Raw genomic sequence first — 25,667 nt, forward strand, 5'->3', positions numbered from 1 at the left:
CCGCCCCAGCGTGCTGCGCGGCGCCCAAGCCTCGCGAGAGTTGCCGGACCGGCCAAGTCCCCGCCCACCCACACCTCGGCGCGGCGGGGCCGCATGCGCAGCTCTCCAACGGCGCGGCGTGCGGGAACGATGGAGCCGCCTGCGCCGGCTGCTACGGAGGCTGCGGACCCTGGGGGGGCCGAAGCGTACTGCAGCTCCGAGGACGGTCGGGAACCGGACGCAGTGCGCTTCGACCGCGAGAGGGCGCGCCGCCTGTGGGAGGCTGTGTCCGGTGCGCAGCCGGCGGGAAGGGAGGAAGGTGAGTCGGGGGCTCCGGGGATCGCGGATGGCCTGCCGCCCGCCCCTCCCCTGGCGCCGGCCAGCCTCTGCACGGCGTCCCGGAACTCCGACCTCACTCCCGCGAACGGTGCAGGACCTCGAAACCTCGCTGCCCTGCGGAAATTCGCGTCCTTCTTTCGAGGGCGTCCACACGAGAACAGTTTCCCCCAAATTCTAGGTCTTGGCCTCTTGGAGAGTGACAGGACCTTCCCAGCCTGACCCGTAGCCGAGCCAGCTTACCATTTGTCTGTCCTTAGCTCCACATCGCTTCCCTTCCCTCTCAAAGCCCTACAGTTCTGATGGATCTGAATAACTTTATTTAATTTACATAATTTTTTATTTATTTTTGCCTCTCCTGAAGCTCACAGTGGATCTCCTGCCCTCAGCCTTCCTAGTGCGAGGATGACAGGTGTGAGCTTTGGAAGGTCTTCCTGAATCCTAGCTTCCTCCTGGCCTTGATTACTGTCCTAGTTTCCCGTATTTCTTTCGGGTAGACCTTGCTGGCCTTGAACTTGCATGGGTGCGCTCGGCTCAGCCTCTTAGTGTAAGCACTAGCATTCCCTGCAGTGCTGTATTTCTGTGTCTATTGCCAAGACCTTATTCCAGAGAGGAGGTCCAGGAGCCAGAGAAACGTGGCTAGGTATTCATTTGTCTCCAATGACTTCTATGCAAAGCTGTGGAGAACAGCATACGCAGTTGGAGTTCACTGCTGGGCTGAAACGTAGCAGCTGGCTTTGTTTGACCCAAAACTGGGTGAATAACGAGAGACTGAGGCGTGCAGGAAGGGCTGGCCTGCTTCTCGCTCCAGAGTCCTTTCCAGAGCTGGCTACCTAATGCTAACAAATATACAAGACCTGTCTCTGGGTTTCTGTGCTAATCTGCCGGGCTGTGCAGAGAAGCATTTCTGTGCTGGTTGGTTTGCTTGCAGAACAGCCTAATCCTGGAAAGTTTAATGAACTCTTTGCCCTGGATAAAATTGAAAATTTTTTTTATCATATTCAAGGGAGATATGTTTAATTTAAAAAAAAAAGATATTTTTATTTTATATGATACGCGCTCGTGCGTGTGTGCCTGCCCACCCGTGCCAGGTACCCAAAGATGACAGAAGGCACCCCACTCCCTGAAGCTGGAGTTCCCGTCCTGAGCGACCATGTGGGTGTTGGGAACCGATCCCTGGTTCTCTACAAAAGCAGCTAAGTGCTCTTAACCACCTTGCCATCTCTCCAGACCCAGGAGAGATTTAAATTTAAGCATCTGCAGCCTAACCCTGTTAAGTGTGGCTCCTGTGTAAATTTATGCACCGTTCCGGAGTCTCCCTCTGTACTTTTAAACATTTTTTGAGCCAGGTGTGGTGGTGCACACGCATTATTCCCAGCACTCAGGTGGTGGAGACAGGATCAGGAGCGCAAGCCAGCTTCAGCTGCATAGCAACTCGGAGCCTGGCCGTGGCGGCCATGCACGCCTGTAATCCCAGCGTGGGAGGCAGAGGCAGGTGGAGCTCTGAGTTTGGGGCCAGCCTGGTCTACAGAGTGAGTTCCAAGGTAGCCAGGCTACACAGAGAAACCTTGTCTTAAGGAAAAAAAATAAGTTTGTGGATAGTCTGGGCTATATGAGACTCTTGCCTCAAAAAAAAAAAAAAAAAAGTTTAGTGCAAAGTTGCTCCCCTTGACTCAGTTTTTCTTAACTAATTTGGTGTTCCCGGGGCCAGCTGGACCTCAGAGCCTCAGGAATAATGATATTGTTCTTACCCCGGGAACAGCTTGCAGTCAGTTCAGGAGGCAGACCCTAAAACAGTTGCCACATAATGTAAGAGGGCTGCCTCCGAGTTGGGGACACACCTAAAGGAAGTGGCCTTGCAGATGGGAAGAGCCTGCCCTTGACCTTGAAGCAGAGAATGCAGCAGCTGCTTAATGAGCTATTTGCTTACATATGTATAAGCAAAATAATTACAACCCAGTCAGCTGCAGCACTTGGGAAATTGGGCCCTGGGCTTTGACTGGGCAGCACAGTGGAGCTGGCACTAGAATCATGGGTGCCAGTGGGCAGGCACTGAGAGCATGAGAACAGGAGAGCTGACCTGCCTCCTGATGGTGGTGGGTGACCTAGCCGGAGCAGTGCTGGAGAACTCGCCCTGGCGGTATGGTAAAGAAGAGCTGGAGTGCTGACCAGCTCAGCTTTCACCCAGGCCCAGATCTAGAGCTCCGAGTTGACCCACCCCAAAAGTTATGTTATCTGTTAATGGTTGGGACATGTGAAAGGGCCAGTCCTGCTGACCCGAAGCTGCAGGATCTCCACACACAGGGCAGCAACAGGATAACTGGGAGGAGGCCCAGTGAGCATCCAATATTGATGAGGTCACAGAAGCCAGAGATCTTGAACCAGACCCATGACTCACTGGTATGAACATTTCCAAGTGAAGATGTGTGGACGGAAGGATGCTGTGGGGCACACTGGGACACTCTACAGCTTCCATGATGGGATGTTTTCTGTGCTTTGTTTGTGTGTTTGTTTTTATTTTGGAGGGGAGATTGCAAGAGTGAAGGGCGGATATGAGGGGATAGGGAGGTGAGTGGCACTGGGGTGCATGATGTAAATTTCACAAAGAATCAATAAAAAGTTAAACAATAATAATTACAACCCAGTTTATTTCCCTGCCATCAGTTCTCTGGTTACATTCTGCCCACTTCTTTCCTCGTAGCACTTCCATAATTATAATTTATGTATCGTAAATTCAACCATTGTAGCTGCACCACTCAGTAATTTAAAGTACCTCTTTTAGCTGGGCACAGCGGTACATGTCTATATTCCCAACACTCAGGGAGGCAGAGGCAGGTGGATTGCTGTGAGTTCAAGGCTACATAGAAAGACCTGAAAAAACAAAACAATGTGTGTGTGTGTGTGTGTGTATGTATGTATATATTCAAACTCCATGGAGAAGCAAGGCAGGAGCAGAAGAGATCTCAGGCAGCTGTGAAGAGAACAGACTCCGGAGACAGCTTAGTGAGGAAGCTCTTTAATGGGGAAATGGAGAAATGAAGGCTACTTAGCCCTTTGGGGTTTGCCTCAGACTCCTGAATGCTAGAACTGAAGGCAGGCGCTATCATTCCCAATGAGAAAATTGTGTGTGTGTGTGCGCGCTCCTGCATATCGTGGTGTTAGTGTGCAGGTCACAACTTCAGGGGTATATTCTCGGCTTCCACAATGGGGTGGGGGATTGACTGGGGTGAGGTGTAAGGTGTGTGGGCTGAGCCCCTGTACCTGATGAGCCATCTGACCATCCCCTTTAGCAGTGATTCTGTGGGATTGCGTGGGTTTTGTGAGGACATCCATTTTATTTCTCATGTGTCCTGTCCTAGGAATGAACTTGATGGGCTGCATAGTAGCTCTATCTTTAGCATGCTAAGGAGCTGTCAGACCTTCCCATATGGCTTTATTGTTTTGCATTTCTTTCTTCGAAGCAAGAGCTTTACTTCTGTATGTCCTCGTTTATTGTTTTACCTTTTTTGTTTGTTTTTGTTTTTTTGTTTTGAACTCTGTGTAGTCCAGGCTGGCCTCACTCAGAGATCACCTGCCTTCCAAGTGGAGTGCTGGGATTAAAGGCCTGTGCCACCACACCCAGCTGTTTTGTGTGTGTAGTGATGGCTTGTTTTCTAAATAGTGGTGAGAGTGAGCACTATGAGACTCATTAGTCACTTGTATACTCTATTTTGGTGAAGTATCTAGTTACATTGTGCTAATGTCACTCAGTTGTTTTGTATTACTGAGTTATAAGCCATTTTATATTCTGGGTGCAAATCCTATATACAGATATGATACCCACATACATGTTTTCTTTGAAACTTGTCTTCATTTCTTGTTTTGTTTTGATAAAATTATCTTCTTTGAGAGGGATGCTGTTTCACTAAGTTGTATTGGCTGACCTGGAACTCTGTATGGACCAGGCTCTAGCCTTGAACTCATAGAATGCTAAGATTAAAGGCATGCACCCCCATGTCTGTCTAGCTCAGATTTTATTACATCTCTGTGTATGTATGTGGGCACATGGGTGTCATGGCATGGATATGGAGGTTAGAGGACAATTTGCAGTAGTCCTTTCCTTCTACTCTGTGGGTCCCAGAAACTGAACTCAGGAGTTACAGCAAGCACCCCAACCCACTGAGCCGCCTCACCTGCCGTCATGTTTATTTTATAAACAGTGCCTTTTGAAGCATAATTAGCTTCTAGCATATGAAAGAACACATGGTGCTTGTTTTTCTTTGCCTGTCTTTTCTCACTTAAAATAATGCCCTGTAGTTCTATTCATTTTGCTGCAAATGACATTTCATTGTCCCTGTGGCTGTATAATAGTCTGTTGGGTATATGTACCATGTCTTCTATATTCTTTTTATTTTGTTTTGTTTGTGAGTGCACATTGTGTGTGGAACTGGCATAGCTACACGTGACAGTGAAAAGCAGTTCTCTCCTTTTGTCAAGTGGGTTCCAGGACTCAAACTCTGGTAGTCCGATTTGGCAATAAGTGAGCCACTTCTTCAGTCACACATTTTTCTATCCTCATTCATTTGGCTGATCTTATAGCTTAGCTATGGCGAGTTATACTGCTTTACACATGGGCATACAGGAATGTCAACATCCTTTAATTATTTTAAAGGACTTACTTGCTTCAAAAGACTCTTGTTGATATTTTGTATCATAATAGTTGCAGTTGGAGATAGAGAGATGGATCAGTAGTTAGTAAGCTGACCTGCTGTCCCAGAGGACCCAGATTTAGTTACCAGCACCCATATCATGTGGCTGTCAACTGCTGACGGTACCTGTGCTCACATGAACATTCTCACAAACACACAAGCATATATACAATTAAAAATAGTAAGAATAAATCTAAGAAAAACAAACAGAAAACAGGTAAACTATGAGGTTCTTTTTCTCCCAACTGGCCCCAAAGAGACTAGAAGAGAGAAAAATAGAAGCCCAAAGCTCTGGATCTACACCTCACAGACTCACAGAAACCACCTGAAGATGGTAGTTGGGCGCAGCTTTGAAAGATCAGTGCACTGCCAGCCAACAGCCTGAAGAGTGCTCATGGCACATGAAAGTGGCCATAGTAAAACTTTTAAGTTTTATGTGTAAGCCATGAAGATTCCTTAGCACTGGTTGATCCAAAGCGCAATGAGAGGGACCCTTGTAGAGAAAGCAGCTGCAGGAAGTAGTGAGTTTCTTGATGCTTTCTGTCCCATCTTCTTCCCACCATCTGTCTCTCTCTGTCTCGATCTCTCCTTCCCCATCTGTCTGTGTCTCTGTGTGTGAGTGTGTGTGTCAGTCTGTCTCAGAAGGAGAGCATCGAGTGGTCCCCTCAGCATTAAGGGGCACATGGTCCATTTTGTGAACAGGGAATGGGGTAGAGATGAGACGAGTTTTGTCTCAGAGCTGGGGCTGACTGGCAGAAAGCTCACCTAGCCTTTGAAAGGTGTTGGGAGGTAGGGGTGCCGGCTGGACTGACCATCTTGACTTGGTCACATCTAATGAAGAAAGAAAAAGATGAAGTTATTTGACGATACCTAAAACTGAAAGCCTTCATAGCTGGGTAGTAGGATTTGGCTGGACAAGCTTCCTGGAACCCTTTCTGTTGGTCTAGGCTGTGTCCAGAGTAGCCAGGTTTCCTGGGGGGCTTTTCCTGGGCCCTCCTGGCTCTCGGTGACACAGCTCCATACCCTGCTCTTCCTTCGGAAGGGGCATACACACTAGGCTGAGTTACCTTCTAAAAGTGTGAAGGCTTGGATTGCTGCAGTCATGAGCAGTGCCCCATGCCTTTAATCCCACATGCAGGCAGAAAGCAGATCTTTGTGAGTTCAAGGCCAGCCTGATCTACAAAGCAAGTTTCAGGGCTATTTTATGGGCTGGGAAGTTGGCCTAGCAGTTGAAAGCACTGGCTGCTCTTGCAAAATATCCAGGTTTGATTTCCAGAACCCACTTGGTATGTCACTACTGTCTCTAACTCCATTTCCCTGGGATCCAACACCCTGCCTCCATGATGTACAGACACGTGGAAGCAAAACACTCCTACACATGAATAAAGGACTTTTTAAATTCAGTTGTGCAACTGTCTCAAAAAACACAAGTGTCCTGGATGTGCACTGTCCTTTTCCTAAATACCTGTCTCTAAGGCTTAAAGTCTACATTAGAACTACTATTGATGTCATTGTTGAGGCAGGATCTCACTGCATAGCCCTACTCAGCCTGCAACTTACTGTGCACACTAGGCTGGCCTTGAACTCAGCTGCACCTGCCTCTGCCACGAGTGCCGTTCTTAAAGATGTACATCTCTGCATCCTGTGTTAAAACTGCTTTGTGAGTTCCCAGCTACAGTTTAAAAGGTTACGGTACACTATGGTATGGGCCTGCAGTCACATCTGCGGAGACAGAAGGATCCTTTGAGCCAGGAAATCAGGGCAGGATGGGACAACCTCGTCTCATATAACGGGAGCACTTGACCCGGTGAAGAACGTGGTCCCGCATAAAATAGGTGATAGTTCAGGTGTTTGCAAGTAGCTGAGTCAGGTGGGGTCAGGGACAGGTCTGCATATGTGTCAGTATGGACTATTACTTGGTGCCTGTTTGAGACTGACTGGGGACCTGCTGTCCCAGTCGCCTGTCAACCTGCATGACTTCTCCCTCTGCAGTGGAGCACATGATCCAGGAGAACCAGTGTCTCTTCACCAGCGCGCAGTGTAAAGTCTGCTGCGCCACGCTGATCTCGGAGTCGCAGAAGCTGGCCCATTACCAGGTAGGCCACCCCTACGGTCGCCCTGCGGTCTCCCTTGAGGCCCAGGGCCCGGCCAGTGAGGGCTCCGGCATGCTTGTTTGCTTGGGACTTGAAGACTGACTTGGTTTCTCTGAGTCTCCTCTCTCCCACCCACATCGGGGTCATTGTGTGCAGATCTTTTTGCACAGCTTTGGTGCAGCAGGGAATAAGCCCTGGCCTAATGCAGACCTGAGTTTGAATCCAACTCTTACTCATTTTAGGCAAGAAATTTCACCATGTTGGCCTCAGCATCTTCATGTGTAAGGTAACAGTGTGCTCACAGATTGTTGAAGGTTAAATTTAAGGGCCTAGCACAAAGCAGAACTCAGCCAATCAGGCTTTCTTTCTGGGTTTTCTCTTCTTTACAAGTTTGTGAGGATGAATCGGGTGAGAATCTGGTGTGGCCTGAGTGCCTTCTCTGAGATGATGTTTGGCTACCTTTGATCTTTCTCCTGGATTCTTGCAGAGCAAAAAACATGCCAACAAAGTGAAGCGCTACCTAGCAATCCATGGACTGGAGGCACTAAAGGGGGACGTGAAGAGGCTCGATGCAGACCAGGTAAACGGCTGCCTGCTGACACGGCTCCCCACGCGGTGGGGGAGGTGCAGGCGTGGGCTGTGAACCCCAGCCCTGTGGTCTAACTTGGAGCCTGGACGTCTCCTCTGTTAAAGAGCACTTGCAAGCATGGTGGGGTGCACGTGGAAGCAAAGCCCTGAAAGGTGGAGGCAGGAGGACCAGTCGTTCAAGGCTATCCTTGGCTGCAAAACAGGTTTGGGGCCAGCCTGGGCTACATGAGAAACTGTCTCAAAAAACAAAAAACAATTACCTTTCAGGATTTCTTGTAGGTTGAAAAAAAACAAACAGGAACAGCATGAGACTCAGAACTGTCACGCAGGAGCAGTCAGTAAGCGGCACCACTGCTGTGCTTTCCTGCCCAGAGGCTTCCTGAAGCAGGAAAACAAGCTTTCAACATTTGGCCTGAAACACATGAGGAAAAGAAATGCCTCCTCTGATCATGAGACAACTACATTTATTTTTTATTTACATTTTTATTTTTTAATCTCAGAGTTACTATAAGAATTACCTTGAAACAAGCCCTAACTCCTTGAGTGTGCTGTGTCTTTCAAAGTGTGGAAATTATGCACAGAGATTATGCCCACCAAGGGTAGGAAATCAGTGGGCGTGGCTCTTTAATTTGGATGACCTTGAGCAAGTCACTTAACCTCTCTGAAATTTAGTCATAAAGTGGAGGTGATTGTGCCTCTCTACAGTCTAGGTAAAATTTAGTCCCTAGTAAGTGTGTAATAAATAAGGTTACTCTCCAGCCTGCCAGTTCCTGTTAGAGTGGCCAGGGGTCTAAAGGGGCCTGCTTGTCCCTTCTGGGACTCCTGGTTGCCCTTACTGTTTGGACCTGGAGAGACGAGTGCATTTCACCTTCTGTACTCAGTCTCGGCAGTTCTTGAGCTGAGGTCACTGCACCCACCTCCAGCAGGGAGTCACCAGCCCCAAAACGCCTGCAGTGGGAAGACACAAGTGCTAAAGAAGCACCTCAAAGGACGCCCTTTTGGGAAGACTGAAATACACTGTCTAGCATAGACACAGTAATACATGGAGCCCAGTGACGGGCTTGTCCTAAGAGCCCCAGGGGCTCTCCTGGGCACTGGACACAGCAGGCCACAAGGCTGGGAAGTGAAGATAAGGCAAGTTGTCCACCGACAGCTGAACCTGAGTGCACGTCAAAGTCCCTCAGCTGTAACGAGGTCAGTGACAAAAGGTGTAAGGGAAGTCCGACACTCTGGGGACACAGATGAGCAAGATTAGCTCTTCCTGGCATACCTAGGAGGGGCTTGGTGATTGTTATCATTTTGTTTAAAGTAAAAGTCATTACATGGCTGATAGCAGACCATTGGTGCCAGTCAGAGATGAGGAGGTGCCAGTGCAATATCCGGCAGGTGGAGTTAAGAGGAGGGTGGCCAGTCCATCTGGACCCCCTCCATGGCTGAACAGGATGATGAGTGTCAACGGCCCGGACCTCCCCAGATGCCCCAGGGAATAAACCACCACCGAGCCGGGAGATCTGTCGAAGCAGGAACTTGGTTTATTGAATAAAATGGTCCTTTTTATAGGTTTGGGTCAGGGGCAGGGTTAAGGAAGTGAGGTAAGATGACGTAGAGGGCAAGGTTAGGTAGTGCAAGGAGAGGTGGCCAGCGACAAAACTCCACGTAACAGTTGTCAGGCAGGGTTGGTTTTAAGGCGGATATGCTGAATCACTTTTGCCTGGAAGTGGCATCTCTTAAATCAGAAGCTAAAGACAGGTCTCCAAACTTGAGCCAGGCTCAGGTAGATGCAGCAGGCCTTATCAGGCCCAACAAGGAGGAACATTCCAGACAGGAGGAATAACCCAGGCAAAGCAAGGAAGCAAGGATAAAGTGGGAAATCCTGCCTGACGTGAAGCCACTGGAGAAGAGTCCCGAGGTTGTCGTGTGAGGCCGTGTCCACCAGCCCCGGGCAGTGGGCACCGCTGGCACCTTGCTGGGTGGGCGGGGCCGTGACCAGCCTGTCCCCTCCGCAGCAGAAGAGCAGCAGAAGCAAAGACCAGAACCGCTGCTGCCCCACCTGCAACATGACCTTCTCCTCCCCCGTCGTGGCGCAGGCGCACTACCTGGGGAAGACCCACGCCAAGAACCTAAAGCTGAAGCAGCAGGCCACCAAGGGGGCAGGTATGGTTTTCCCGGGTGCTGTTGGGGATCCCCCCCCGTCCAGGGCACCACTGCCAGGTGCTTCCGGCATGCTCCCCGGGGCCTCAGAGTTTTGAGGCGTTTGAGAGCCTGAGAAGTCCAAGTAAGAGCTGGGGGTGAATCAGGTGGTGGAGTGCTTCCCCAGTAGGCACAGTGTGGCTCTCACGCCTTGACAAGTCACCTGTGCACACCTGTAGTCTCAGCGCTCAGAAGCGAGGCCAGCCTGGGCTGCGTGAGACCTCTAAGTACAGGCGTACCGTATTGACCTTGCTCCAATGAGACTCGGCCTCACACCGGTGTCCATTTCACTCCCTCCGAGTGTTCTGTCAGATTTTCTGTAGAAGCTTCTTAGCTTCCTGAGCAGCAGCCATGCCCCAGGAGTGCCAGAGGCCTGTGCACACGGCAGCCTTCTGCCCTTGCCTCTCCCCCCTAATCTCCCTTTCCTCCCCCCGCCTGCTCTTACTGCTAAGTGTTGCCAGGTGACAGTTAAATCTTCATCTTGTTTATGGGCTCAAGCTGCGCACTGCTCCAAACACTGCCTGTCCTGACAGCTGGGATTTGCCTTTAAAGCAGGACACAATAAGGCGCTATTTGCAGCTGCTGTGAATCCACTCCCAGCCCTGAGGTCACAATTAACCTTCTTTATACTTTCACTGTTGACCCAGCCTTCACTTTCATTTTGTTAGCCCTGAATCCTGAGGTTTATAACCTAGGCTGAAAACAATTAGTCAAATTAGTCAAGAGTAGGAGGCCTTTGATTTCTCTCTCTCTCTCTCTCTCTCTCTCTGTGTGTGTGTGTGTGTGTGTGAGTGTGAGTGTGAGTGTGTGAGTGAGTGAGTGATATATTTTGCACCGCACTATGGATAGAAGTTTGGGTCCTTTTGTTTTACTTCATCATTGAAACAAGACAATAGTGTTTTAGAAGGTTTTAAAGATGATGGGAGAAATCTCGTAATTTTGCCCTCTTATCATACCCAAATGGTATGAGACAATAGGACATGGACTTTGAAGTCAACAGCGCAGATTTGAGTCCCGGTGCTGTTGTTTCCCATTTGTGTCTGAATTTCTACACCTGTAAAGTGTCGGTGTTGCCTGCTTGGAGCTTGTGAAGACAATTATTAAAAACACTGGCGAGCAGATACACTGGCACCGCCGGTCCCAGCCCTTGGGAAGTGGAGGCAGGAAGATGAGGTGGTCAGCGCTGTCTTTGGCTACAAGTCTGAGACCAGCCTGGCCTACCTGACATCCAAAAATATAAAAAGCAAATACCCCCCTTCAAAAAATCTAGGATATAGCCGATAGTCGCCAAACAACAGCTATCATTATTCTTGTTGTCACCATTAAAAAGTGGACTCCCTCATAAAATACCATCAGTGGTCAGGAAGCCACCACCTAGAGTTTTCAACCTCATGCTGACCTTTAACACAGTTAATGTATTAAACAGGTCCTCAAGCTGTGGTGACCCCAACATAGAGCTTTTTTCCTTGCTACTTCATAACTAATTTTCTACTGTTAAGAATTTAAATCTCTGTTTTCCAGTGGTCTTAGGCCACCCTTGACTCAGCCCCAGAGGGGTCTGAGCCCACAGTGAGAAGCAATGAGATAGAGCGCTGTTGACCTTGCCTGCAGCTGATTGTTGGCTTAGGTGAGAATGGGTTGATCTTGTCTAAAGTGAGAGCCAGTAGTGACAGTACACCACAGCCTGGAAGCCTTAGGCCAAGGGCTCGCATCTTAACTAAATGTGTCCTGTGGGAAAAGCGTGTGGAACAGGCCTTCTCCCAAGACTTCTGTTAGTTTCCATATTCCCTTTGAGCCTTTGCCATTTGACAATTTGTGTTGCAATTAGTGCAGCAAACATTTGTATTCTGCTCTTTTTCCCCCTAGCCTTAGAGTTTAAGGATATGTCCAAATTACTTCATGAATTTACTGTAACTCCATTCCTTTAAGCTAAAAGTGAAACAAGCAGCCAGGCGCAGTGACACAGGCCTGTAATCCTAGCTCTTGTGAGGCAGAGGCAGGTGGATCACTGTGAGTTCAAGGCCAGCCTGGTCTACAAAGTGAGTCCAAAAACACAGAAGAAACCCTGTTTGTTGTTGTTGTTGTTGTTGTTTTGGGTGGGGTGAGAGGAGTGAAACAAGAATGCTGTAGAAAATATAAATTGAAAGGAATTCCCATAATTTTACCATTCCAAGTTAAGTACTGATAACCTTCTAGAGTCCTATTGTTCTTATAACCTTGTGTGCTATGTGTATTTGTATATGCTTGTATTACATTTGTATTCTGTTCATCCAGGCTAACTCCATATATGTGCTTGTAAACATAGAATACATAATTTCTGTCTCTGTAAAAATGATGCACATATGTGAATAATTCCAATTCCAATGTGCAAAACATTCAAAGAAGCAGGTGAAATGGCACCCAAGGCCTACCTATAAGGAGAGCACCGTTAACCATGGCTCATGCTTAAAGGGCAGCCTGGGCTACAAACAAGTTCTGTGTCATAGAGTAAGACCCTGACTCAAAAGAATAAGCAAACAGATATAGCTGTATGTTCTATGACATGCTGACATACATCTGTATATGTGTGTAGGTGACATTTTAAAATGCTAGTATATTGATATAGATTACACAAAATTCTTTCGACACTGACATGACCATATTGATAATATGTCCATCTCTTTATATATTTCTTATTTAATATAACATGATCTCATGTTGGTGCTACAGAGACGGATCAGCAGTTACAACTGTGTTCTACCCTCAGAGAGGTCCCTGTGGGGCTTCCATGGTCGCTGTGCTCAGGTGCAAATAGCCACACATAAAAGAAAACAACCTTGGCCAGCCTGGTCTACAAAAGAGTCCTGGACAGCCAAGCTACACAGAGAAGCCCTGTCTTGGAAAACAAGCCAAACCTCTTTTACATGTAGTTCACTTTCTGAATGACTTGCTGAAACAAAGCCAGTGGCCAGAGGGAATGTTGTGACTGGTGAATGTTGTCTGGCTTGCTACAGACCCTCCGTGTGCAGTGGAAGCTTTAGGAGATGGGAAGAACCTGACCCAGCTCTGCTGACCCGCCCTTCCATGTCTGCAGTAGTGGCTAGTTAATACCATTCAAGCTGGTCTGCTTTCAACATCAGCACCTGTGTTGACCTATGGGCGGGTCACACATAGGTCCATAACGTGTGTGTGTGTGTGTGTGTGTGTGTGTGTGTGTGTGTGTGTGTGTGTGTGTATGTGTGTACACCTGCCTGCAAGAAGCCAGAGCGCTTGGATGCCCCTGAACCTGGAGTTAAAGGCATTTGTGAGCCACCTGACCAGAATGCTGGGAACTGAACTCAGAGCCTCTGGAAGACCAGCAGCCATTCTTAACTGTTGAATCCACTCTTCAGCCCCTGACTGGCTGAATTCTTTGAGCAGAGGCAGGCGTGTTTTCTGAAGGTGAAATCTTCGGTCGTAGCCTTCAGACTCTTGCTGCACTCTTGAGCCTGGCAGAGAATGATAGCTTGGGGGCCACACAGTGCAGGCTTCTCTCTGCTTGGTGATGTAAGCAAATCGTTTCTACTGTCTAAGCATCACTCTTCTGTAATGTGGTGAAAATTATTCCTATTTCATTGAAGTGCTTTTGAGAACCTAAAGGGAAAACGTATATACAAAATGTATAGGTTTTCCTGCCATCTTCCTCTCCCTCACATTGCCTTGACTCGAGTGTAGTTAACAGGCATCTCTGCCAGGTGTGGTGGCACAAATTTTAATCCCAGCCTGGTTTATATATTGAATTTTAGGCCAGCCAGAGAGCTACATAGTGAAACCCTTTCTCAAAAAACAAAAACAAAGTGGCACACTCCTTTAATCCCAGCATTCAGGGAGGCAGAGGCAGGAGGATCTTTGTGAGTTCGAGTTCAGCCTGGTCTACAAAGTGAGTCCAGGCTACACAGAGAAACCCTGTTCTGAAAACCAAAACAAGAAACAAACAACAAATCAATAAACAATAGAGGGCCTTCCTGATCTGCTTGCCTGCCTCTGTATGGGCTCAGCTTGAATGTCGTCTTCAGCTCTGTAATTGAGGTATTTTGAAGGTGGAAATGAAATACATATGTTTCTTATTCTATTCACTTTGAAACGTCAAGAGATTCTGAAGGCTAGAGAGACTGCGCCTGGTCTGTTAGAATTTGGCGACTGGATAGCACAAGTTCAGAACCTCTTCAGGTTGGAGATATTGGGCCGAAAGGTGGTGAACAGATCAGCTGTTCACCACATGCACTCGGGTCTTGCCACCTTTCCCTAGAGAAAGCGTCCACGGTGTGACTCTTAGGGCCAGTGCCACATCTCCAAGTGTGGTGGGTGCCGCCAGCTCTTTCACTTCAGATACACTCAGAAGCCCGTTGGTGCCTTGTGGCTTGTTCCTTCATTGTCTCTGTTTGACTCTCTCACCACAGCTTTGTCGAAACACCTTACAAACCCTTTCCTTGTGGCCTCCACCTTAGCCTTGCACCAGAGTAGAGAGATGCTAGACCCAGACAAGTTCTGCAGCCTCTGCCATTCAACGTTCAATGACCCTGCCATGGCGCGACAGCACTACATGGGCAAGAGACACAGGAAGCAGGAGACGAAGCTCAAGCTCATGGCGCACTACGGGCGGCTGGCGGACCCTGCTGTCTCTGACTCACCAGGTGAGAGCCCAGCTCCCGTGAAGCCTTGGACCAGGGACTGAGCCCTAGAGCTCGCTGCACTGCCCGAGTATGCGCTGCTTCGTGCATCTTCCAAAGCAGGGTTTGCAAGCACTGACAGCAGGCGAGCAAGCCAGGCTTGGCAGCATACACTGTAACCCAACACTTGGGAGGCTGAAGCAGGAGGACCAGGTCAGGGACAGTCTGCAATAATAGTGGTGCCTGTCCTGAGAGGATGCGGGCAACAAGCAGGAAATGTCGTGGTCAGCTGGAGAGTGTATGCCACCCGAAGCCTGCACTGGTATTGCTGCCTTTCAGTTTTCAGAGTGCTTTGGAAGCCAGTGGGGGGCACCTTTAATCTCAGCGCTCAGGAGACAGAGACAGGGAGATTTCTGTGAGTGTGAGCTAGCCTTGTCTACATGAAAAGCTCCAGGACAGCCAAGACTACTTAGGGAGACCCTGTCTCAAACAAACAAACAAACAAACAAATACTATGGCAAACCAAATTTTCGTAGGAGTTTCCTGAGGTTTTACTATCATTATTATTAGCTTGGTTTCAGGGCATGAGGTACAGGACCTTGTGCACGCTAAATGCTCTACCGCTGAGCCACACTCTCCACTCAGATTCTGCTTGGTTTTAAATGTATGACTCAATTTTAGAAAGTTTAAACTCTGAATAAAATTCTGTAATTCGGATTTGGGTCAAAAGCTACTAGTTTGTAATCTCTGATTTGAAGGGGTTTTTGTTTGTTTGTTTGTTTGTTTGTTTGTTTGACCAGGCCAACCTGGTCTCCAGATCGAGTTCCAGGCCACCTACGAATGCACAGCGGAAAAAAACATTAATTATGTGTGTAAGTGTGTCTGTGGGCAGGTCTCCAAAGATGCAAGAAGAAGGTGTGTGTTAGTTCCCCAGCTGGAGTTCTAGGTATTTGAGCCACCTGACATGAATGCTGGGAACTGAACTTGGTCTCTGGAAGAACAGCAAATGCTCTTAACTGCCTAGCCATCTCCCCAGCCCTATCCTCCGATTCAGACTCCCTAGGTAACATCCACGTTGCTAGATTGAAGGCCTCAGCAACCTCTACCTAACTTTCAGAATCCTTAGAGTATCTCTTTCCTCAGCTTTTGAGACCTTCATGTATCCCTGGGTATCATGGTGAAGGAGGAGGCAGTTCTAGCCTCCTTAACCTCAAAATGTCACCTGGCATTGAGGAAGTGGGCATTCACAATTAGGGTCCCTTCTTAGTAATCTATAGCGTGTTTAGGGCTGGAAATGTCACTCAGGTGCACACAAAGTCCTAGCTCCTCTCACCTGCACCTCATAAACACTGCACAGCAGCGCTCACCCGTGATCTGAACACTTGGGAGTTGGAAGCCGGAAGATCAGGAATATTACACATATATAAGCAATTAAATATAGATAAACTGAAAGAAAGATAATTGCTATTACGAATATAACCTGCCACCTTAAAGCTCGGATAAGGGCTGTTTTCTTTTGTTTGGTTTAGGTTTGGGGCTTTAGGGTTTGCTTTTTAGTTTTGTTTTCTGAGACAGTCCCATGTAGCTCGTGCTGACCTCAAATTTGTTCTATGTCCAGGGATAGCAAACCCCCGACTGTCCAGTGTCAGCTCTCAACTGCTGGCTTTACAGGGCAGTGCCACCAGGCTTAGCATAAGCTCAGTCTCAGCAGCAGCACCTTGAGCTGCATGTGAGCACTGGCTCCCTTCTCCCAGCACAGAGCATCTTCTGAGACTGAATAGACACTGTCTCGTGCCCTCCACCTCCCATGGGAAGCATTCCAGGAGGGCCCAGCACACTGCCCTCCAGAGTTCTGTACCAGTGTGTGCGCATATGTGTGCACACAGAGTGACTCCACATTTGAGGAGAGTCTCCCAGCTGTGTGGGCCAGCGGAGCATCCCCACAGCTGGGTAGACTGCCCTTCTGCCCGTGACCCCTGGAAGAAAGGCTCCAGCCTCCAGGCAAGAGCATTTCCCTGCTGAGGCATCTTGCTTCCCCTCAATGTAATTAAATGAATATTCTGTGATGTTGAATGGGAAGGTGGCTATTTTTCTCTGGTGCTCTACCCTGAATATATACCCGACCCTTCCTTACTTCTTAACATTAACTTTAACTATATTGTAACTCACCTGGACTATTTTGCTCAACTTGACACAGGAAAAATGTAAATGTGTTATCGTGTGCCAAGATAATTGGTTAGGAGAGATCTATAAGAAGTCTAACCTCAGTCAGTATGAGCCTGCTAGTTAGGTGAAGAGAGACAATGTGCCTCAGTTCTGCTCTGTCCCGTCAGAGAGGTCTGTTTGCTATGATCAGCAAGAGTGCTCTCTTCTTTCTCTTAGCTGCTGGCCTGGTCTACAGAGTTGAGTTTCAGGCCATCCTTAATGATGCAGAGAAACCGTGTCTCAGAAAATAAACAAAGTTTTTAAATCGCCCTACAGAGATGGCTCAGCAGTTAGCACTACTTGCTAGTCGCACAGAAGGCCTGGACCCAGCACCTTTATCAGGTGGCTCACAACCACCTGTGACTCCAGTGCCAGAGGATATGATGCTTTCTCTCTGGCATCTTGGGCACCTGCACAAATGTTTACACACACCCAGACACATACACAGGAATTTTTTTAAAAATTTAATCCCAAAACACAGCTATTTTGTCCTAAGTATTCTGAGTATAAAGTAATGTAATTGGTTTATGATTGTGAGAAGCTAAGCATTGGGAGGGAAAGGATTTAGCTGAGTCACATGAAGCAGCCAGGGTCTGACTTCTGCCTCAGTGCTAGAGCCATATGGCAAAGGGCCACCATGTCACTAGAGGAACCGTGGTTGTGAGCCAGGGTGTCTGAACCCGAGTGTAAAGAGACACTGGTTTTCATTACAGGTGTCCCCTTAATTACTGTTAACTGCAAGACCAAGGAGAATGGACTTTCAGGGGGCCCTAAATGAGGCTGCTTAGTAAAGGAAGCATTGAAGCAAAGGTCACCTTTGTCCTGTGGTTCTTTATTATTGTGGTGCTGTTGAAGGTGGGGCAGACATGGTGCAGGTGTAGAAGTCAGAGGATGACTGACTTTGCTCCGTCCTTCTACCTGTGAGGGTCTCAGGGACTGAACCCAGTCATCAAGCTTAGATACAAGCATCTTCACCCACTAAATGGCCTCAGCAGCTCTGTCATTCTTCCATTTACTCAGCACCATGTAGAGTGGATTTTTGTTGGACTAGAAACTGGGATTCCTTGAATGAGAATAAGAACGTTGTAGCCCCCAGGGTGCACTGGTGCAGTCTTGCCTCCAGAGCACCCAGGCCTCTGGGATTTTAATCAGGGCCACCCAGTCTCACCCATCAGTTTTCAGAAGGGCTTTGCGTGTTCTGTGCAAAGCAGCATTCCTCTGATCCCTTCTTACTGGCTAACCAACTCTCTTCCTTTTGATGTGTTTCAGCTGGGAAAGGCTATCCCTGCAAGACGTGTAAAATAGTGCTGAACTCCATCGAACAGTACCAGGCTCACGTCAGCGGCTTCAAACACAAGAACCAGTGAGTAACAGCTTTGAAGTTCATTAGTCTCCAGCAGGAGCCTATGGCTTCTGAGCCAGGTAGTTCCCGGCGTAAACGGAATGTAGGAGCTTTTCCTCAGTCAACAGAAGGTAGCTCCGTGGACGGGAAGTGCCCTGGCTCTATCCATCAGCCCTCCTCTAGCGTTGGGACTGCCTGGGCTGGGGCTTTCAGTAGAGGTGCAGAGATGGCTTCCTTGTGGTTTCCTGGCCTGTGGCAGCCTGAAGAGGGAAGCTTGATTTCCCCTCTGGTCTAGTTCATCACCTGACAGAAAGCTGTAGAGGGAGCTCCTGCATCTGACTGCTGATTGAAGAGCTGCCTAAGTTCTGAAGCTGGGTGAGTCCTGGACAGCCAAGGCTATACAGAAAAAACAAACAAAAACTGCCCAAGTTCTGGCCAAAGTAGACCAAATGCTGCTCACACCATCCATGCGGCTAGAACACATAGCAGGCAACCTGCCAGGGAGAGATGTGGTGTGGCAGGACACACTTGGGATCCCAGGCATGGCAGGAGGGCCAGGAACTCAGGGTGATCCTCACACATTGCAAGGTTGAGGCCAGCCTGGACATGTGCTGTCCTGTCACACAGGGGCTGTGACAGCCTCACAGGGAATTGGGGAGTGTCAGCCTCGCTCTGTTTCAGCACACATCAGCAGCTTAGCCTCTGGTGGTTTTAGTAGACCATCTGGAGCCAGCCAGAACTTTGGAGCTATCAGACTTGAAATTAGTGTTGTCCACACACAGTGACACACACATCACACCATAGTCCCGGTATTTGGGAAGCTAAAGAGGACTCAGAATTGGAAGCCTGCATGAGCCACCTAGGCCAAGCACTCAGGTATGTGGTAGACACCTGTGATCCTAGCAGTCAGGAGGTCGAGGCAGGAAGGTCAGGAATTCAAGGTCAACCTGTACAACCTGCAAATCTGTGTTAAAAACAAAAAAGTGAAGCTAGATGCAGTGGTGTGCGCTTGTGATCCCAGCATGGGGGGCAGAGACAGAATCCCTGGGATCCCCGGCCAGCCATGGAGCTGACTCAGCCAGTTCTAGACCAGTGAGAGGACCACGTCTCAAAGCACCTAAGGAATGACACCCAAGGCCATTCCTGACCCTCACACACAAAAGAAACTGTTTGATGAAAAGTAAATGCAACTCAAGATCATATAAAACAAGCCAAAGTCTAGGAGACAAATACAAAAATCATGGGTTTTTTTTTTTCTTTGTGGATTTTAAATTTCACAGATATCTGTTTTCAATAGTTTGTTTAATTTTTTAATATTTTGTTTAATTTTATGTACATTAGTGTGAAGGTGTGAGAGCCCTTGGAATCAGCATAACAGACAGTTGTGGGCTGCCATGCAGGTGCTGGAAATTGAACCCAGATCCTCTAGAAGAACAGACAGTGAGCGAGCGCTCTTAACCACTGAGCAATCTCTCCAGCCCTGAGTTTCACAGATTCCTAAAACAGTTGTTGGTGCTTTCTCAGGGTTGGCTTTGTGTGCAAAGCGTGGGTGCTGTTCCTGTTGGGCAGAAGTGACCTGAGGCTGCAGTGGCATAGTGCCCGAGCATTCAACAGCCCTCAGTAAAAGGAGGCAGCCCTGCTCAGCATCCCAGCATGCAGGAGCGCCGTAATGCCTTGAGAACAGCTACTGAGCATGCTCTCAGAGCATGCCTCGCACTTACCCTGTGTCTTCATTCTTCTCAAATTACAGGTCGCCCAAAACAGTGGTGACACCGGTGAGCCAGGTACCAGTGCAAACTCAGCCCGCTCCAAAGGACTCAAGCCCAGTGGAAGACTAGAGTGTTTCTGCCTGGCCAGCCTTGTTGGCACAGCCACGAGCCAGTTCCTGGTGACTCTGGTTAGCCCTGGCTCCCTCTTCCTTCTTTCTTCTGTCAGAAGAATGTGGAGGCCTGAGGCCAGATTGGGCACAGCCAGCCTCAGCCTGGGCCTGGGTTGAGCTCTTCTCACTCCTCCTCCTCTTTAGTGTGGCCCCAAGGTCATGACCAGAGTCCGGCCCTGGGAAGACCTGAGGTGGTGGCTAGAGGTCAGCCTTGCCCGCCCCTCTGGGTGTGTGTGCTGCAGTCCCTGTTGTTGGGAGCAAGTCCTGCAGCTGAGGGAGGCACGGCCTCTGTGCTCTATGAGCGCCTGTGCACTGGAGCTTCCTGAAGACTTTGCCAGAGCAGCACACGAGAGCCTGGAGTTAATGTGTCAGTCTGTCTGCAGGTGGAGGTCCTGCCAACCGTGAAGTCTCCTGGGACACACAGTCCTCGAAGAGCCCTGCCATCTCTGCTGCCCGTCTCTCCATCCCACGTGGTGCTAGGCATCTGCAGCAGACCCACGTGCCCAGGAAATCGTGGGAAGCACCCTAGGGGCCTCTGCTTTATCAGGGGTGCTGTGACCTGGGTCCTGTGAGAAAGGCGCCTGCCTGCTGTGTGGCCCCTTGCTTCTGCGTCCTGCCAGCCTGCGGGAAGGTTATCTGAGGAGTTGTGTGCCCTTGTGCTCTAGGTCATCCCACCCAGGCTGCTGTGGTGCTATCCCTCCCCGTCATCCTCAAGGAGCCAGGGGCCGCTGAGGAGGGCTGTAGAGCTGGTGCAGGCCCCGAACTGAGCGTTCCCTGCTGCTGCTTTACGTCCTGGGAGTCCCCAGGGGTGGGTTTGTCACTGTGGAGCAAGCCTCCAGGCGGTGTATCCCTGAGGCTCCTTCACTGTTAATGCCCTTGGGTACCGTGTAGGGATGGGGGGGTGAGTCACTCAACCATCCACATAGAGTTTTCCGTGAGGTGGGCTGTAGCCTCAGCCCTGGGATTGACAGCCGTGTTGATGCTGCTGTGATATCCCTGCACAATCAGCCCCTGGTGCCCTCACCAATGGTCTCACTCCAGGAAAAGTCTCCCTGGTGCCCAAACACCCAGCCCAGTCCATGCAGCCAGCCACCCCTCTTTCACATAGGAGTTCCAGAGGTCTCCAGAGAATCTGTGCTTTGCGATGGTCGTGCTAGCTACTAAGTGGAGGACTGCAGTGAGACCAGGAGGAAACCAGTGCCCGTGGGCTGTCTCCAGGGTAACCAGTCCCTTCAAATCCAGGGTGCGTGCACGTGGTGGCGTCCTTTTCCTGCTCTAAAGAGGAGAGCAGTTTCCTTGTGGGCCTCTGTTCCATGGGAGAGCCTTTTCTGTGACTCGGAAGTGGCAGAAACTGACCACAGATGGCCAGGCCAAGCAGCCTCTGTAGACCAGGCTAGGCTTGAACTCGGCGAGCCTCTGCCTACAGTGCTGGGATTAGAGGCGTGCGCCACCATGCCTGGTGGCTCAGTTTTTGTGCTATCTGGTGGTCCTTTATTTGAATCACTCACAACCTTTGTACTGTGAGCGCTTGTGGTGTTTCTCCTTGAGGGTCATCCCAGATAAAGCTGCTGTAAAGCTGTGGCGCATGGTGCGTGCACTGCTCCACTCAGAAGTGGGCTGGTTTTTTTAGCCCACTTTCTGATGTTCTTTCTGATGTTCCTTTCTTTAGTGTGTAAAGGCCCCAGTTCCACTTCTTATCTGTATTAAGTCTTTCAAGTCAGTGGTCCTGATGGCAACCCAGAAGTTGTCCTAGGGGTCAGCATTCTAACAAAAGCCTAATGATACTTTCAGCATTGAAGCAAACAAAGGACAAGAACTGTCTTTCTATATAGCCCTGGCTGTTCTGGAACATACTGTGTACACAGGCTGGCCTCAAACTCGGGCATCCTCCTGCCTCTCCTGAGTACTCGGATTAAAGACAGGCATTGCCATACCCGCTTACTTTGAGCGTTCTTTGTAAAGCCATATGTGGACTTCGCTAGGGTAGATGGTTGGAGAGCAGTGCGCAGTCCCCACATGGCAGGTGGACACCGACGGAGCTCCTTGGTCTCCAGCAGCCCGGGAAGGTGGCCTAGAGAGCTTCGGGGAGCTCAGGCTCTGGGACCAGCCAGTGGTCAGGGCCTGCTCTGCTTTCAGAGTCCTGTGCTCCTCAGAGTGTGCCTGTGCCAAGCCTGGTATAGACAAAGACCATACATACATCCTGCTCCTACACGCCAGGTCATTCCGAAAGTGGGCCAACTTCGCCATGCAGTAACCCGTGCTGGCCACTAGGTGGAAGGAGCTCTTTCATTGTGCAGGGTACACCAACCCCAGGACCCTAGTGTTAATCAAAGCCAAGGAGAGTAAGGCAGACCTCTCCTAAGTTGATATTTCACCTGACCCTCAAGACAACTGGGAAGAGATCCAGTTTCACAGGAAAAACAGGAGCCCTCTCAGGCGACCTTATTTACACAGCCAGTCTTGAACTGACCCCATGATCCCAATTGTTTTGTTTTTTAATACTGTTTTCATGTATTACTGTCATGATGGTTACCTGGGCATGTGTGTGCCCCTGGACATGCGTGGAGGCAGAGGACCACTTGTAGGCTTTCTTTCCTTCTCCAGGAGGTTCGGAGCTTGCACTCGGGTAGGGGGATTTTTGGCTCCCTGAACCATCTACCTTCCAATTCTTTCATTAAATAAGCTCTGTACTCCCAAGGCTCCCTCATCCTTCCACCCTCACACTCCTCTTGCAGGGCTGCAGAATTATCCACAGTTACCTGATGTTTGACTGGCTTGGGATCCTTTCTTATTTTATCCTAGGTTATGATAGGGTCTCGTAGCCTGGGCTTCCTCCCAAGTGCTGGGAAATGGGCGCATGCCACCATATTGTTTATATTTTGCTTTGCTTTCTTTTCTTCCTTTGAGATAGGGTATCACTATGTAGCCCAGGCTGCCCTGGAATTCATTATGTAGCCCATGTTGGCTTCAACCTCACAGTAATCCCCCTACCTCAGCCTCCAGTACTGAGTCACCACACAGGCTCCTAATGCTTTTGTTTTCCCCTCCTGGTGCATTTCTGCTTCTTACACCCTGTAGTCCAGGGTAAGTGTTTCCTGCTCTGTTCCAGGCTGTCATCCAGCCTAGGCAATCAGAACATAAATCTGAAGCCTTTAGTGAATGTGTAGGGAAATCTGCCTGATAATTAAACCAACACAAAGGAAAACAGCTAAGAAGTAGAAGAAGCAGATTTCTGGTGAGTACCCTGTTGAGCCATGCCCAAAGCTAATAGCCCCCAGAACTTTGTATTTCTGACTCCCTTGAAACTGTTTGCATCTGGTTCCTGTTACCTTCAATGAAGAGTTCTATGAGGGGCTGGAGACACACTTCAGAGAGACTCTGGCTTTGAGCCACTCAGTTTGGGCTAGGAGTTACAAGCAAGGTGTGTTTTGTTACTGTTTTGTTATTAAAGATTGAAGTCCAGGCCTTGTCTGTGCTAGATGAATGTTTACCACGGAATTAATAACCCTAGCCCAAGAAGGTAGTCTTGGACTGTCAGCACTAAAGTCGGAGGTATAAGCAACCCTGACTCCACCCCAGAGCTATCAAACTGAGCCTATCTAATGCTCAGAATTGCAAATCAAAGGTGGTTAAAGTCACTGCCTTAGTTGGGGGTTCTTCTGCTGTGATAAAACACCAAAAGAAACCTAGGGAGGAAAGGCTCTAGTTTATCTTACGTTTCCAGGTGACCTGAAGGAGATCAGGGTAGGAACTCAACTAGGGAAGGACCTGGAAGCAGGAACTGAAGGGGAAACTGCTTACTGGCTTGCTCTCAAGCCTTGCTCAGCCTCCTTCCTTGCAAACCCAGCAGCACCAGCCCAGAAGTGCCCTCCCCCAGCAATCACTACGGCCTGGTACTGTGAAGGCAATCCCTTTGTTGTTTTGTTTGTTTGGCTTGGTTATGGTTTGGGGTTTCTTTGAGGGGGTTTCTCTGTGTAGCCCTGGCTGTCCTGGACTCACTTTGTAAAACAGGCTAGCCTCAAACTCACAAAGATCCGCCAAGCCTCTGTCTCCTGAGTGCTGGGCTTAAAGACGTGTTCCCCACGTCCATATTAGGAGGTAGTTCCTCCCTTCCTCCCTTCCTCCCTTCCTCCCTTTAACTTATTTGTATGTATACACTGTTGTGCCTGCATGTACACCTGCAGCCAGAAGAGGGCACCAGATATCATCATAGATGGTTATGAGCACCATGTGGTTATGGGAATTGAACTCAGGACCTTTGAAAGAACAGCCAGTGCTCTTAACTTCTGAGCCATCTCTCCAGGCCCTGGTAGTTTCTTTTCTTTTTTTTTTTTTCTTTTCTTTTTTCTTTTCTCTTCTCTTCTCTTCTCTTTTCTTTTCTTTCTTTTCTTTTTTCTTTTCTTTTCCTTTCCTTTCCTTTTCTTTTCTTTTCTTTTCCTTCTCTTTCCTTTTCTCCTTCCTTCCTTCCTTCCTTCCTTCCTTCCTTCCTTCCTTCCTTCCTTTCTTCCCCCCACCCTCCCAAAGACGGTTTCTCTGTGCAGCCTTAGCTATCCTGGACTCACTTTATAGACAACACTGTCCTTGAACTCACAGAGATGGACCTGCCTCTGCCTCCCCAGAGCTGGGATTACAGGTATCTGCCATCTTGCCCAGCTCAGGAGACACTTTCTTAATTGAGGCTCCCTCCTCTCAGATGACTATAGTTTGTGTCAAGCTGACATAAAACTAGCTGGTGTGGTCACTAAGTTTGGGAGTGGCTGGTTATTAGTGAAGGCTCAGAGCATCACCCAGTAAAGCAACCTTTAACTACTTACCTTCCTGCAGAGCCCAGCTTGTGTGGGCTGTGAAAGGGTGACCATTTGGATAGTGTTTCTTTTTATTTTTTTAAGATTTACTTATTCTGTATATAGTGTTCTGTCTGCATGTACACCTGCAGTCCAGAAGAGGCACCAGATCTGACCACAGATGGTTGTGAGCCACCATGTGGTTGCTAGGAATTAAACTCAGGGCCTTTGGAAGAGCAGCCAGTGTTCTTAACCTCCGAGCCATCTCACCAGCCCAGAAAAGTATTTCTAAGTAAGGTTTTGGGCCTGGAGCTGTTCAAGCTTCTTCGTTGCCTTTCTAGAGTTCCTGACTGGTGCCCAGTAGCAGAATTATAAGGGAGAAAAAGAACAGAAAATGAGTCTTTGCGGTGGCAAAGATCCTGACAGAGTCTCCTTACTCAGCCTCGCTTGGCCTGGAACGTGTTCTGTAAACCTGCTTCAGATGTGTGATAGTCCTCCTGCCTCTGCTTCCTGAGTGCTGGGATTGCAGGTGTGCACCACCCAAGTAGAGAATGCATCCTGACCTCACTGCTGGGCTCCGGGGATCCAGCTCTTCTTGAAAGCTGAGCTACAACTAGACACGAAAACTGCCTGGGCCATTACTTTCACAGTTTCCTGGGAGCAGAGCTGAGGTGGACTATCTGTTACTTACAACTGAGCAAAAGTGTTTCCTGAGGGGCAAAGAGTTTCAAGGGGATGGGACAAAGGAGGAAGTCTGAGGAATGTAAAAAGGAGAATTCCTTTTTCCTCAGCACCAACTGTCTGTCCAGCCAAGGTCCTGAAACAGGGCCTCAAAGTCCCCTGGCTACAACTGTGAAAAAGCAAGAACCCCGGTATAACTGGAGTGTGTCCGGAGACAAAATTTCCTCTGGGCTGGGCCAGGCCAGGTCTCTTTGAGGAGCTAACTTCCTTTTTG

The 25,667-nt window shown here is 48.9% G+C and overlaps 1 protein-coding gene across 4 annotated transcripts; it reads left to right on the forward strand.

The window, feature by feature from the left end:
* Window positions 1–73: 73 nt before the first annotated feature.
* On the forward strand, window positions 74–21,869 carry Znf346 (zinc finger protein 346). 4 transcript variants are annotated; one of them, XM_060372928.1, is made up of 7 exons: window positions 74–298; window positions 6,996–7,099; window positions 7,584–7,676; window positions 9,694–9,838; window positions 14,293–14,526; window positions 17,977–18,070; window positions 19,800–21,869. In XM_060372928.1, the coding sequence occupies exons 1-7, from the start codon at window positions 94–96 to the stop codon at window positions 19,885–19,887; spliced, it is 963 nt and encodes a 320-aa protein (XP_060228911.1). In that variant the 5' UTR covers window positions 74–93; the 3' UTR covers window positions 19,888–21,869. The 4 variants fall into 4 exon arrangements, with proteins under 4 accessions (XP_060228911.1, XP_060228914.1, XP_060228910.1 ...); XM_060372931.1 differs by having other exon boundaries at window positions 75–298; window positions 14,341–14,526; XM_060372927.1 differs by having other exon boundaries at window positions 76–298; window positions 9,691–9,838.
* Window positions 21,870–25,667: the final 3,798 nt, after the last annotated feature.

The sequence above is a fragment of the Meriones unguiculatus genome, chromosome 19 (genome assembly GCF_030254825.1).
Source record: "Meriones unguiculatus strain TT.TT164.6M chromosome 19, Bangor_MerUng_6.1, whole genome shotgun sequence".
Classification (NCBI taxonomy): Eukaryota; Metazoa; Chordata; class Mammalia; order Rodentia; family Muridae; genus Meriones; species Meriones unguiculatus.